The 13,233-nt window shown below is 41.5% G+C and overlaps 1 protein-coding gene across 1 annotated transcript; it reads right to left on the bottom strand.

Moving 5' to 3' along the window:
* Positions 1-258: 258 nt before the first annotated feature.
* Positions 259-12,799, bottom strand: ATP5F1A (ATP synthase F1 subunit alpha). Its single transcript, XM_042449763.1, has 12 exons — positions 12,627-12,799; positions 8,248-8,326; positions 6,488-6,657; positions 5,888-6,061; positions 5,623-5,789; positions 4,100-4,248; positions 3,323-3,474; positions 2,990-3,214; positions 2,771-2,878; positions 2,130-2,274; positions 1,153-1,303; positions 259-592 (listed from the first exon to the last, which is right to left on the bottom strand). Exons 1-12 carry the CDS (start codon positions 12,684-12,686, stop codon positions 511-513), a joined length of 1,662 nt encoding a protein of 553 aa, XP_042305697.1. The 5' UTR covers positions 12,687-12,799; the 3' UTR covers positions 259-510.
* Between the last annotated feature and the right edge of the window lie 434 nt (positions 12,800-13,233).

Here is a 13,233-nt window from a genome sequence, read left to right as displayed (position 1 = left end):
GTTAGTACTCTTGAGTAGGCTTATTGAATCAGTAAGCAAAGAGCTGACTTACCACGTGCCCAGTGATTCAACAAATTATCTATAGCTGGGGCCAACCACTAGATTTAGGGCAATGTGAAAGATACTCATGCATATTTAGGATTAATGTGCTTCAGAGGAAAGTTTGTTCTTAATCTGATAATGCACCACACAAAGCAAAACAAATTAATCTGCACTGAGTTAAGAAGCACTCCAGAAAAAAAATCTGTACAGAATTCATATTGTTTGTAAGATTTTTATTTTATTCACCATGTACTTATGTACACACTGATGCTGGCTGTCCAGAGGTCTCTCTCACAGCATGGATTATGTCCACAAGAATGCTTTACATAGAACCTTTAATTCTCAGTGAAGACTGCACTGTACTTTCCACTCACACATACGTTGTATGTCTCTGGAAAAAATGGAGCCAGAGTACTACCAGCAGCCAGTGACAAAAATAGCCTGGAACTATGCAGAACTGTTAATAGTTTATGCTTCAAATGTAGACAGGAAATTCGTGACTATTTCCTTCAGCTTGGCTTCTGTTTGCTCAGAGATCTTCCCCTCAGTCCTGTCAAGGCAAAAACAAAGCAAAATTCAAGTCCTCATTCACTTCTTCTCACACTAGTTGTTCCACCATTTGAAAAGTTAATTCACACTAGAGCAATTTAATAAAATGAATTTCAGGCTTCTGATGATACATGCTAAACAAACATGCCTGCAGAAGATATCCTTCGCCAGCATACCATCTTTACTAAGGACTGAAACAACATGCAGGTATTTGACTAACTGGTTTTTTTTCTCCTGTTGGATTTATAACATCTTGTCTGATGAAGAAGCCCATGGGGCTTCAAAAGCTTGCAACAAGCATACTATGCATTTCAGTTGGCCAATAAAGGTATCACTGATGGGTTTTTTTAAAGGTAATATTTGTAATAGCTCTTCACCATGCCTAGTGTTTTTTTAAAAGGGAATTTACTGATTTGTCACCAATTTTAAAAAAAAACGCTATATGAGAATTTTCAGTCACTGACCAGGCCCAAGGTCTTCAAGGCTTGTGAATGACTGATTCACTGTCAATTTGGAAGTCTTATTTGTTTCTTAGCCTTCTGTGAAGCAATATATATTTACCTGATTGTGGAGAGGAGGGCCTGGTGTTGGCTCAGAACATGAGCAAGGAAAGCACTCTCAAACTTGGTGATCTTGCTGGGCTCCAATTTGTCCAGGTGGCCCCTTACTCCAGCATAGATTACAGCAACTTGTTCCTCAATTGCCATAGGAACTAAACAGAAAAAAAGTATTTCTATATCAGACCATTTTACTATTGGTTTTCTGGTTTTTCATCATGGTTGAGGCACAGGAAACAGAACCTGACTGAAAAGAACACACCTCCTTCACCTTAAACTCAGAGGATTAAGCTATCCCATTCAAGAAACATATTTCTCTGCTTGGAGACCTCCAGAAATTAAAATGAAACATGCAAGATGGACAGGATTCCCAGAGAGGCTCAGAAAAGCTGAGCAATGTTATTTTTGAGTGCCTTCCATGGCAACCCTTTCTTGCCAAGATTTCTTCAGAGGGGGATTGTCATTGCCTTCAGTGTAATGTTCCCAAAGGCACTGTGTGGCCTTCCATAGGTGAGTAAGAGCAATAGCAGCTTCATTTATATACATCTTCACGCTGAACAAAGTAGTCTGTACGTGGTTTACAACTGTAAGTAGTCTGTAAATGGTTTACAAGCTGAGTTGTCATTTTAGAGACCTTGGAAGGATACAAGGCTGAGTCAACCTTGGCTGGGATTGAACACACAAACCTTGTGGTTTTTGAGTGAGTGGCTATAGTACTGGCATTCAACCACGGCATCACCAAGGCTCCTAGGGATTCAACCTCTGGCCTCCCAGTATCCTAGTCCAAACCACTACACCACACTGTGTATGCAGGATACCAACAAGGCATGGTATTATATGCAGATCAAAAATTTCTGTGGACATTGCTAGCTGACTGGATTGCACAGAAGGCACACGGTTACCTTCTTACCATCTAAGACTGGAAAAATAAAGAACAGCACTGTGAATGGCTAGTAGTCAGTTCTATAAAAAGATTCTTACCATACTGTCCTTGTTTAAGTAGCTCAGTCAAACGTACACCCCGATTGAGCAACTGTTGAGTAGCGGCATCTAGATCTGATCCGAACTGTGCAAAAGCAGCAACTTCACGGTACTGAGCCAATTCCAGCTTCATGGTACCAGCCACCTATAGAATATGAAAAAACACATTTACTGCCAGTTTCAGGGTATGTCACTTTCAGAAGATTAAAACCAATCACTTTTTTCATGTTTTTTTGTATCCCGGGAGAGGGCGGAATTCAGAATGGATCCACTGTGGATACAAAGGCTTGACTGTCCTATATAATAATAAGGTTATAATAAAATTATTTCACCTTTTTTATTTGGCAATACTGTTTGAGGCAGTGAAAAGATAGAAGAAACCTAGGCTGATGGTGTGATCTTACTTCACACAGGGACGTAGCCAAGGGGGGGGGATCTTGGGGTCCAGACCCCCCCTTCCATTAGAAAAATGAATGGTGTGTGCTGCTGCGCCACTGCACCCAAGCCCCATTATAATAGTGGCACTTAGTCTGGACCCCCCCCCCCTTCCTAAAATCCTGGCTACGTCCCTGCTTCACAACAAATTATGTGAACAGTTTAGTTGAGCCAAACTGTCCATATACCTAACTTTTTTTCCTTACCTGCTTCATGGCCCTTGTTTGGGCAGCAGAACCAACACGAGATACAGACAGACCAACGTTGATGGCTGGGCGGATACCTTTGTAAAACAGTTCAGTTTCTAAGAAGATCTGCAGGAAACAGATTGTGTTACCAGAAGGAGTTCCACTGAATCTAATATTTTTAGCTCATCCTAAACCAATTCTTACATGGATACTGATTGAAATGCTTTGGGATCCTACCTGCCCATCGGTGATAGAGATGACATTAGTTGGAATGTAAGCTGATACATCTCCAGCTTGAGTCTCAATGACAGGAAGGGCTGTGAGGGAGCCACCTCCAAAGGCATCATTCATTTTGGCTGCTCTTTCTAGAAGACGGGAGTGTAGATAGAAAACGTCCCCTGGATAAGCTTCTCGGCCAGGAGGACGACGCAGCAGCAGAGACATCTGGCGGTAGGCAACAGCCTGTTGAAACAAGAACAAGGCTAATATATTTGCCACATGAGCTGCATGATAAAAAATTGTAAAATGTGCTTGCCCCCTCCCGCTGAAATGCCAACAGATTGTTCAAACCTGCTTGGATAAGTCATCATAGATAATCAAAGCATGTTTGCCATTGTCTCTGAAGTACTCGCCCATAGAACAGCCAGAATAAGGAGCCAAATACTGAAGAGGTGCAGCATCTGAGGCTGTGGCAGAGACCACAATGGTGTATTTCATAGCATCTGGAAAAAATAGTGTTGGTAATAGATTTTGTTTGGTTTTCTTATACATGAAAATGGAAGCAACTTAACAGTGCCATTGTTAAGGTTTTCCCCAAACCCTTATATTTCTTTCCTCTTAAGCGTCTGTAAGATTTTACCTGAGCAGGACAAAACTAAAATGGAACAAGAACTCTAGTCTGAGATTCTTGGGCATTACAATAAGAAAGGGAATTCTTTCTACGACAAACTCTTCAACTATGAAATTCTCAGAAATATTCGAGAGGGACCAACACTAGTTAATCAATCTTTGTTTCCCTTACTTGCCTAGAGGGAAAATAGTTCACTTCATATTCAAGCAGATGTGAAATATTTTTATTTATGTGCTGGTTCAGTTGACTGGAATGCCATCCCTTGCCCCCCCCCCCCAGCTGAATCAATAAGGCCTCAGAAAATCCCCTCTTATCAAAAGTGAATTTAGCAGCTTTACGCAGAAACAAACAGAGGAGTAACTACTGCAGTTAGAGATTTCAATTTAGACAGTCTTTTCAAGACACCTTTATTAAAAATGATTAGACCTGCTTTATTGCTATACATTTCCACAGACTGCCTATGTGTAGAACGATCTGTGTGAACTATATGTCAGTACCTGCATCAGTAAGTCTCTTAACCAGCTGAGCAACAGTGGATCTCTTCTGGCCAATTGCAACATAAATACAGTAAAGTTTCTTCTTCTCATCAGTTCCATCATTAAATCGTTTTTGGTTGATGATGGTATCAATAGCAATTGATGTTTTGCTGAAGAAAGAAAAGTTAAAAGCTAGAATCTTTTTATTGTCCACAGCTAACAGAGCAGTTTTCTAATTATGTTTTGGTAACACTGAGGAATTCCTCAGTGAGAGGATCTAGAACGGGTCGGCAACTTACGGCCCGCGGGCTGGATCCAGCCCGGCCAGGCCTTGGGACCAGCCCCAGCCCGGTCCTGCCGCCGATTGCCGCCCCCGCCTCAGCTTCCACGCCGCTCTGGGTGCCATTTTGAGTTCGGCCCCCCAGTTGTCTGAGGGACAGCAACCCGGCCCCCAGCTCAAAAAGGTTGCCTACCCCTGATCTACAGGGGCTACACCCAGGCTCTGGAACTCCCTACTAAGGGAGGCCCTTACTTGCCAACAGTAAAAGCATTTTTATTCAAGCAAACTTCAGCATTTGACCAACTGTTGAAAGCAGGGCTTGATAGAAGATGGGTTTTAGACTTTTTCTTACTGATATTTTAAAGTCACATACAGTGGTACCTCGGGATACGAAATACCCAGGTTACGAAATTTTCGGGATACGAAAAAATCCCATAGGAAATCATTGTTCCGGGTTACGAATGTTTTTTCGGGATACGAAGAAAATTTTTGGTGCTTTTTTCGGCTTTTTCGCACGAAACGCGGCTTTTCCCCATTAGCGCCTATGGCAATTCGGCTTACGAAGGCTTTTCGGGTTACGAAAGCGGCCGCGGAACGAATTAATTTCGTAACCCGAGGCACCACTGTAGTTTTAAAATGTTATTATAATAGTTCCTCTTGTTTGATGCTTTAATTGCATCCCTCTTTTTAAACTCTACAAAGGGAAAGTTTAAATGTAACAATTTCCTCATAATTCTCATGATTAGGGAGGTCAAATCTGTCAGTTCTGCATTCTCACATTAAATATGTATTTTCAAAAAACCTTTAGACCAGTTAAGAAAATTTCAGTTTGGTGAGTTCTTATCAAAAACTAAATTAAACTCTGAACCACTTAGACATGATAAATTCAACAGCTACACCTATTTGCAGCATGGAGGAGCACAATGAACCTACCTATCTGATAAAAAGGAAGGGCTTGTCAAAGGGGAAAAAAGAGGTGGCAGACCTAATTTAGTACCACAAACACTGCTGAATACACAGTCTAAGCCAGGCTTTTGAAAGCAAAGTGCTAAAAAGCTTTGTACATGATGGGAGACTATTAGTTTTGCTTTTTCTCCACATTCTATTTTTGAAAACCTCAGGGTTGTCAATTTTTGGAAAAGTTCATATGAAACATAAATCAAGTGAAGTCCCTTCAGGACACTCTTGCACATACAGCTTTCCTAGGGGGAAATCTATAGCAGTTAGAAGCAAGTTGTATGAATAGGTGACAACAGTTCCTTACCCTGTCTGCCTGTCACCAATGATCAATTCACGCTGACCACGGCCAATTGGTACCAAGCTGTCTACAGCCTTGATGCCAGTCTGCATGGGTTCCCGCACAGAGATTCTAGGAATGATCCCTGGAGCTTTCAGACCAACCCTTCTGCGCAACTTGGAAGGAATGGGACCCTTTAAAGGAAGAAAACATTGTCACCTTTTTAATATTTTCTTACCATTAACAGCTATACACAACAGCACATTAATAGTGACTATGATCTCCACATTACCTTTCCATCAATGGCATTGCCCAGTGCATCTACAACACGCCCCAACAGCTCTTCACCAACTGGAACATCCACAATAGCACCTGTTCTCTTCACGATGTCACCTTCCTTAATCAATCTGTCATTGCCAAATACGACAACACCAACGTTGTCAGGCTCCAAGTTCAGGGACATACCCTAAAAAGAGACCAAGCTCATTTAAGTAGGGATTTAAAAGATAGCACATCAGAGAAACTAGAGAACTGCAGACAGAAATAACAAATGAGAATTATTCTGTGCAACTCTTGGTCCCATGCACATTCTCTGCATCTTGAATAATAACTCTCTGAAAACAAATATAGCCAATTAGCATTGAAAGAACTAAACTAAATATATTACAGCTTATTCAACAAGACGACTGTAAAAATGTAGAATTTAGGCCTCCCATGAGTAGACCTCCCTCTGAATAATCTGATTTAAACAGTACTTCTAATGCAGTTATTACTCACCCATCAAAAGCAACACTCTCCCACTATCTCATCTAATGGACAGTGAGAGGTTTTCCAATAAAAAATCCATCAGCAGTTCATACAAACATTGATGCAACAAGTGAAGAAAAATTACCTTCAATCCAGAAGAGAACTCAACCATTTCTTCTGCCTGAACATTTCTCAGGCCATATACACGGGCAATACCATCCCCAATTGAAAGCACACGGCCTGTTTCTTCTAGCTCAGCTGAAGTGTCAGCACCAAGAATGCGTTCCTCAAGAATAGAAGATACTTCAGCAGTGCCTGGTAGAATTAAAATTGAAACAATTTTATTTTGTATGTGTACTGGTGTAGGGCTGCACCTTTTCAGAGGCAAGGCAATTGCCCTCCTATGTATATATGCATGTACATGCATCCAGGAATCCTCTGATCTCACTCAAAGAATGATGAGACTTTTCTTCCCACAACAAGGCTGGGCATGGGACTATATGACTTCCAACTGTATGATTTGAATATGGAAAGAGACATCTATATGAGTATCTCTGAGAGAGGATGAAGAAAATGTTCTCTGTTTCCTTTTCCAGATAGTCTTTCCTTGCTGCAAAAAAAAAAAAAAGGGAATCTCTGGATAAAGGAACAAGAAAGCCTTCTCCCCACTAAGCCCCAACCAAATCTGATGCAAATTGCTGTTTTTGTGCTATTAACAGGAATGGGCCGGGGGGGGGGGGATGGGAGACGAGCTTAATCTGTATTTATAAAAAAATACAACATCTGCAAGAACACTATTTTGTATGGACACATAGCTAAAGAACCTGTGCCAGATCTCTTAAATCAATGCTTTAATTTTCTTCTGAAAGGTGTAACTGTACTACCTTCAGTTTCATTCACTCACTCTCTGTACTGCTTATCAGCTGCATTTCAAGCTGAGAAAATCTGATTCAGTAAAATTTGTTGAATGTTCTATTTTACTAAATAATTGATTGCAGTACAGGAGTACAAGAGCATAGAAATCTGTAGATAAGTGTGTAGGTAGCATGTGAAACATTTTCCATAGAAAAATACAGCACTGGACAATTTGCCAGCCCACATCTGAGTACTATTCAGAGTGGTAGTCTATGAACTGGTGCTGGTGTATGAACCAAAGGCTGTTGGTCCACATGAAGTTTCCAGGAAAGAAACAGATGAAGTGAATGGGCAACAATATGGTGCTGGTCCCTGATACACTGAGGAGAAAGATCTGGTGGTCTACCAAATAACTTAAGAAACACTGGTCTAGGCAACTGTGACTGTCACAAGGGCAATATTTAGAAAATTAACAGAGCTAGCATTACACAAGCAGAAAGGCATAATCAAATCATATGTGGATGGGCAACTCTCAGGAATCAGAGGCTTCACTGAGCCTTCTTGCAACTACATGAATACTCTGCTGTGGTCAAATGATATGCTGCTGTTGCAGTAAGAAATGCAGCGCTTTTAATTTCAACAAGGCACACACTCCCCATGCCTTCTCTATTTGTGCAGTCAGTTTTAAAAGAACTGATCCAGAGCTTGAAAACCTTGAATTTTGGAATTCCCCAAATATAGTTAACTTTTACTAAAATCAAATGCAAAAAGAAAGATAAGCAAATAAGCAGCATCTACGTTGCAGAAAAATATTATTGGATTTGACTTGAATAGGTCAAAACTACTTCATGTGTCACAGCTGTTGGGAACTGGAATCAAAGTAGGAGGAGAAATGCTATCATCTGGACATAAAGATTTGAACAGCAAAAGCTCAAACAGGTCTTCAGGCAGAGGTCCAAAGCATAACTTGAACAAGCAACACTTCACTGAAATTAAGAAATATCACTATTATGTTTCCAAAGATGGGGTTAGAGGTTTGTTTTGACATACCAGTTTTCTGTAGACTTGTTTTGGAGGCATGGAGGTTCCTTGTTGCAACAAATGTGGCACCCAAAGCATTCCGGGACACCTACCATGAAGAAAAGCATTTGAAATTAATATTCAACAGCATGTCCCTCTCACATTTGTGAAAGCACATTTCTCTGGCATGGCTTTACATTAATGGAGTTTGTTTTTAGCACTGCATGGTCAATGGCTGTCCCTTATTTCACAAGAACAGTTTACAAGCAGAATTACAGAGCTAGCATTCAACAGGTACCATTCCCCATAAGACTACTTAATACCCTTGAACAGCATTTTGTATTTCAATTAATTTGTTCCACCATACAGGAAAAAACACAACAAGTTACAAGACTAGGGCCAAGATCTGCACAGCAGAGTATAGCTCTGCAGGTACAGGGGACTTTTCTTCAGCCGCCCCTAGACTGTGGAATGATCTGCCAGAAGAGATTCAACAGCTGCATATACTGTCCGAATTTAAAAGAGCTTTGAAGATTAGTCTCTTCTGGCAGGCCTATCCAAATGATTTTTAAATTGTGAATTTTAAATGAACGAGTTTTGGATGTGGATTGTTTTAATATATGCAGATTTGGCCTTTTAAACTGATGTCTGTTTTAACTGTTGTTCGTTTGGTGATTGTTGTTGCCCCCCCCACCTCGATCCATGGGGAGAGGTGGGTAAGAAATAAATATTTTTATTATCGTTATCTCTTCTCTCACACCTGACTCACCATTTAGCCACTGCAGGCCCCGTTCTCCTAGCCCTCCAGTGGAGGTGGAAAACAGGGGACTGAAGAAACATCTGGCTATGTCCCTGTAGCCAGATGCAGACCGATGATATTCACTAGGATCAGCTGGGGTTCCCCCCCCTCTTTGAAGTCTCAGGCTGAGGATGCCATCAGTATATATCAAGGGGACATTGCCAGGCGCTTCTCCAATCCTTCCCCCACTCTTGAAAAGCCACTGAATGGCTGTGGGGGTCTGCAGTGACTAAACAGTGAGTCAGAGGGGCTTTAGTCTTTGCAAGGGAGGAAGAGATTACCAACCTGCCTAACAGCCAAAAAGGGACATACATAGGTGTAAGAGGAATGTATGCCAGCCTATGAATTCCTTTATACGTTGTCTAGAAAAAGCAAACACATTTTATGGCCCAATTCTGTGCATGGTTTGGATACAAATCCCATGGTGTCCCATAGGATTATTCTCAAGTACATATAGACCTGCACCTTTCAATTCAGTATTGTTTAGAAGTTTAGAAGAACAGTCTTGGCACCATGGTTCTAAAATGGAGGATTCAGTGGGTAAAAGACACAAAAAATCAACAACCCACTTTTAATAACATTTTGTAATACCCTCTTTCTGCAGAACACTATCTGAACAATTTCTAGGTTACCAGTATTTCAAAATTTGTACTGAAGAAGCTGTGCTTTCAATGAAGATGATTTTAACAAGATGCTGGAAACTGTTAATGTGCATCTTCCTAATACAACACACGCTGCATTAGGCTTCCATTGGAAATTGGCTTCAAATATTTTCTCATAACTGGAGCTTCTATAATAAATTGTACATCAGATACTCCCCCCCCCCCGGGATATCATACAACACAGCATATACCAAGTATATTGTTTTAAGCAGTATGTCACTGGTTAACTGGTGAAAACAAAAACACGAAGGTTATAAAGTAAAGACATATCTAAATTAAATGTCACAGGAACCACTAAATCTGTGGCAGTACAGCCTGAGTCGTGAATTGAGACGTACCTCCTGATGTTCCCACCTGTATCTAACAGTAATTGTTTACATGATTCACCAAAGGCCCACTACCAATACAACTACTAACCCACTGTATTATATGCAGGACTTGATCAATAGTGCAAAGAACAAGACAATTTCCCTTAATCCCAAAAGAAATTGAAAGTGCTAGCAATGCTTTACTAGAAAGGAAAAGGTTTTCAAATACCTTAGGAGGCACCAAGAGCACTCAGGGACACCTTCCAAGAAGCCTTCAAGGTCACAAATACTGTATCAGAAAATGTGGCACTATGACAACAAGACTATTCTACCAGTGACCTCACTATCCTGTAAAACACTGGTCCAAAACACACTGTAGAAATAATCCAGTTTGAGACCGCTTTAACTGACCTGGCTTGGTGCTAGGGAATCCTGGGAATTGTAGTTTATTGTGACACCAGAGCTCTCTGAGAGAGAAGGCTACAAGTCTCACAAGAGTACAGTTCCCAGCATTCCTTAGCATTGAGCCAGGGCAGTTAAAGCAGTTTCAAACTGGATTATTTCTGCAGTGTGTTTTGGACTGGTGTTATGCAAAATGATCTGTGGATATCTGCTGATGCACAGCAAATTTCTAGAAAAGAAAACCAAGGAAGGCCAGTATGGTACTGGTCTCTGACACATTTCTGTACAAAAATATAAACTGAGAAGCACCACCAAGCATCCACTTCTCCAAGCTTAACAGCTGCTTCTTACCAACATACGTCCAACCAGAGAAGCCTGGTGAAAAAGCCTAGATCTGCACTGCAGAAACAATGCAGCTTGACACCACTTTAACTACCATGTCTCAATGCTATGGATCCAGTGGTTTCTAGTTTGCTGTGGCACCAAAGATCTCTGACAATAAAGGATAATAGCTCACAAAACTGCAAATCCCAGGGTTCCCTAGAACCACTTAAGAGTGGTGACAGTCTCCATTATTCCTGCAGTATAGAATGAGTCTAAGAAACAGTTCAGGAGCATGAGCCAAACCAAATTTCCTTGATTAAACAAAAGAAATGCCAACCTCTGAGACCCTATTTGGCGGAAAACAAGACAATAATAATAATAACAACAATCATCATCATCTTGGGCATGACCTTGTTCTGAGAGCGAGTGTGGCATAGTGGTTTGTGTGTTGAACTGTGTCTGGAGATGAAAGTTCGAATCCCAGCTCAGCCATGGAAACCAACTTGGTGACCTTGGGCAAGTCACATACTCTCAGCCTCAGAGAAAGGCAAGGGCAAACTCTCTATAGACAAGTCTTGCCAAGAAATCCTCGTTTTACATTTGCCTCAGGGTCGCCATAAGTCAGAAATGACTTGAAGGCACATAACAACAACATGATGGCAAGCTTGTTTTCTGCTACGCCAGAGAATAGGACATGGAGTAATGGATTCAAGCTAGAGGAAAGCAGATTCCACTGAAACATTAGGAAGAACTTCCTGGTGGAGAAAGCTTTTGACTGTGGAATAGACTCCCTCAGAGGATGGTGGAGCCTCCTTCTTTGGAGGCTTTTAAACAGAGCCTGGATGGCTACCTGTCATAGTTTTATAGGATCATCGTTATGTTTTGATGGAATAATTAGTCTAATTACTCTGAGAGCCTTTAGGGCTGAAGAGTGGGGTATAAATACTGTAAATGAATAACATTTTATCTTCTGACTTTTTAGATCGTAAGCCATGGGCAGATTATGTGCTGGTTTTATGTTGTCTATAAAGCACCATGAAGATTTATGGCAACATATAAATAAACATTAATAATAATAATAGTAATAATAGTAATGTTGTTATTATAATTATTACATATAACAATAATATCATAATTGTTATACTATATATTATACTATAATTATATACTACTACTACTAATAATAATACTATATTATATTATGATTATAATCACAGAATCATAGACTTGGAAGAGACCGCAAGGGCCCTGATCCAGTCCAACCCCATTCTGCCATGCAGGAACTCACAATCAAAGCATCCCAGACAGACAGCCATCCAGCTTCTGCTTAAAGACAGCCTCCAAGGAAGGGAATGATCACTTATTATATTATAATAATATAATAAGATACAATGTTATATGTGTGTGTGTGTGTATATATATATATAATTATAATAACTACAATAGATATATAACATAGCTATATCATTATATATATATATATAATTATATTATAATAATATAATAATTATTTTATATATATAGATATAGATATATAATTTAATTATATCATTATTACACTACATTATATTATAGTTTCACGTTATACTAAATGATACTTATATACTGTCCTCATATGTGTCCCTGCCTGGGGTTAGCATGGGGGGGCCCTTGGGGTCACTTCCAAAGGCAGTCTCCTATGACCTTGTTGGGCCAGATTCCAGTCCAGGAGGAGAAGGGCGCTGAAAACGAAAAAGGAAGGGGGATCTTCGTGGGCTTGGAGGTGCAGAGAGAGAGAGAGAGAGAGAGAGGAAGCCTGGGAAGGGAAGCGTGGAGGAGGAAGGAGGGAAGGGAGCCGCCATGCTGTCAATGTCACCCAGCAGCCAAGGGGCCCAAGATGGCGGCGCCTGGGAAGCCACCCCCTCGGCTCCTCACCAGGGCGGCCTGCCGGGGCAGGGAGCGGGCGAGGGCGACGGCGACGCGCACGGAGAGCATCCTGGCTGGCGACGGAGGTCAAGGCAAGGCCCGGGTCCCGCTGCTTCTCTCTCGCTCCTCCGCCGCTTCACGCAGACAGACCGAGACCGCAGACAAAATGGCCGCCGACGTCGCCACGCCCCCTTTTGCAACGAGAGGAAGCCCCGCCCCCTTTGGCTTCACAGGAACATGAAGGGTCACCTCAGGGACGACCCGGAAGCGCTTCTGTTTGACCTTCCCGTTCACCTTTGGTTTAAATTATAGCTAAAAAAATACGTAGAACGTCGTTTGCACGTCAGCGATTGAGGCTGCTTTGCTTTTTATAAAAGAAAGAAAATGAAAAGGTCCGTAACAACCGCCGCCCTCCAAAATGGCGCCTCCCTCAGAGAGAGAGAGAGTGAGGTCAAAGCGGCACAAGCCACGCCCCCTCCGTGAAGTGGAGGCTGGAGGGAATGGGCGTGGCCCAAGCAGAGCGCCTTCGCTTCTGATTGGCGGAGAGAAGGAGGCGTGGCTGGAGTTGGGGCCTCGCCTCTAAAGCAGAGAGAAAGAGAGGCTGGAGAAGCTTCAA

This window comes from Sceloporus undulatus, chromosome 2 (genome assembly GCF_019175285.1).
Source record: "Sceloporus undulatus isolate JIND9_A2432 ecotype Alabama chromosome 2, SceUnd_v1.1, whole genome shotgun sequence".
Lineage (NCBI taxonomy): Eukaryota > Metazoa > Chordata > Lepidosauria > Squamata > Phrynosomatidae > Sceloporus > Sceloporus undulatus.
Note: the sequence above shows the minus strand (reverse complement) of the source record. Positions and strands in the feature narration are given on the sequence as shown.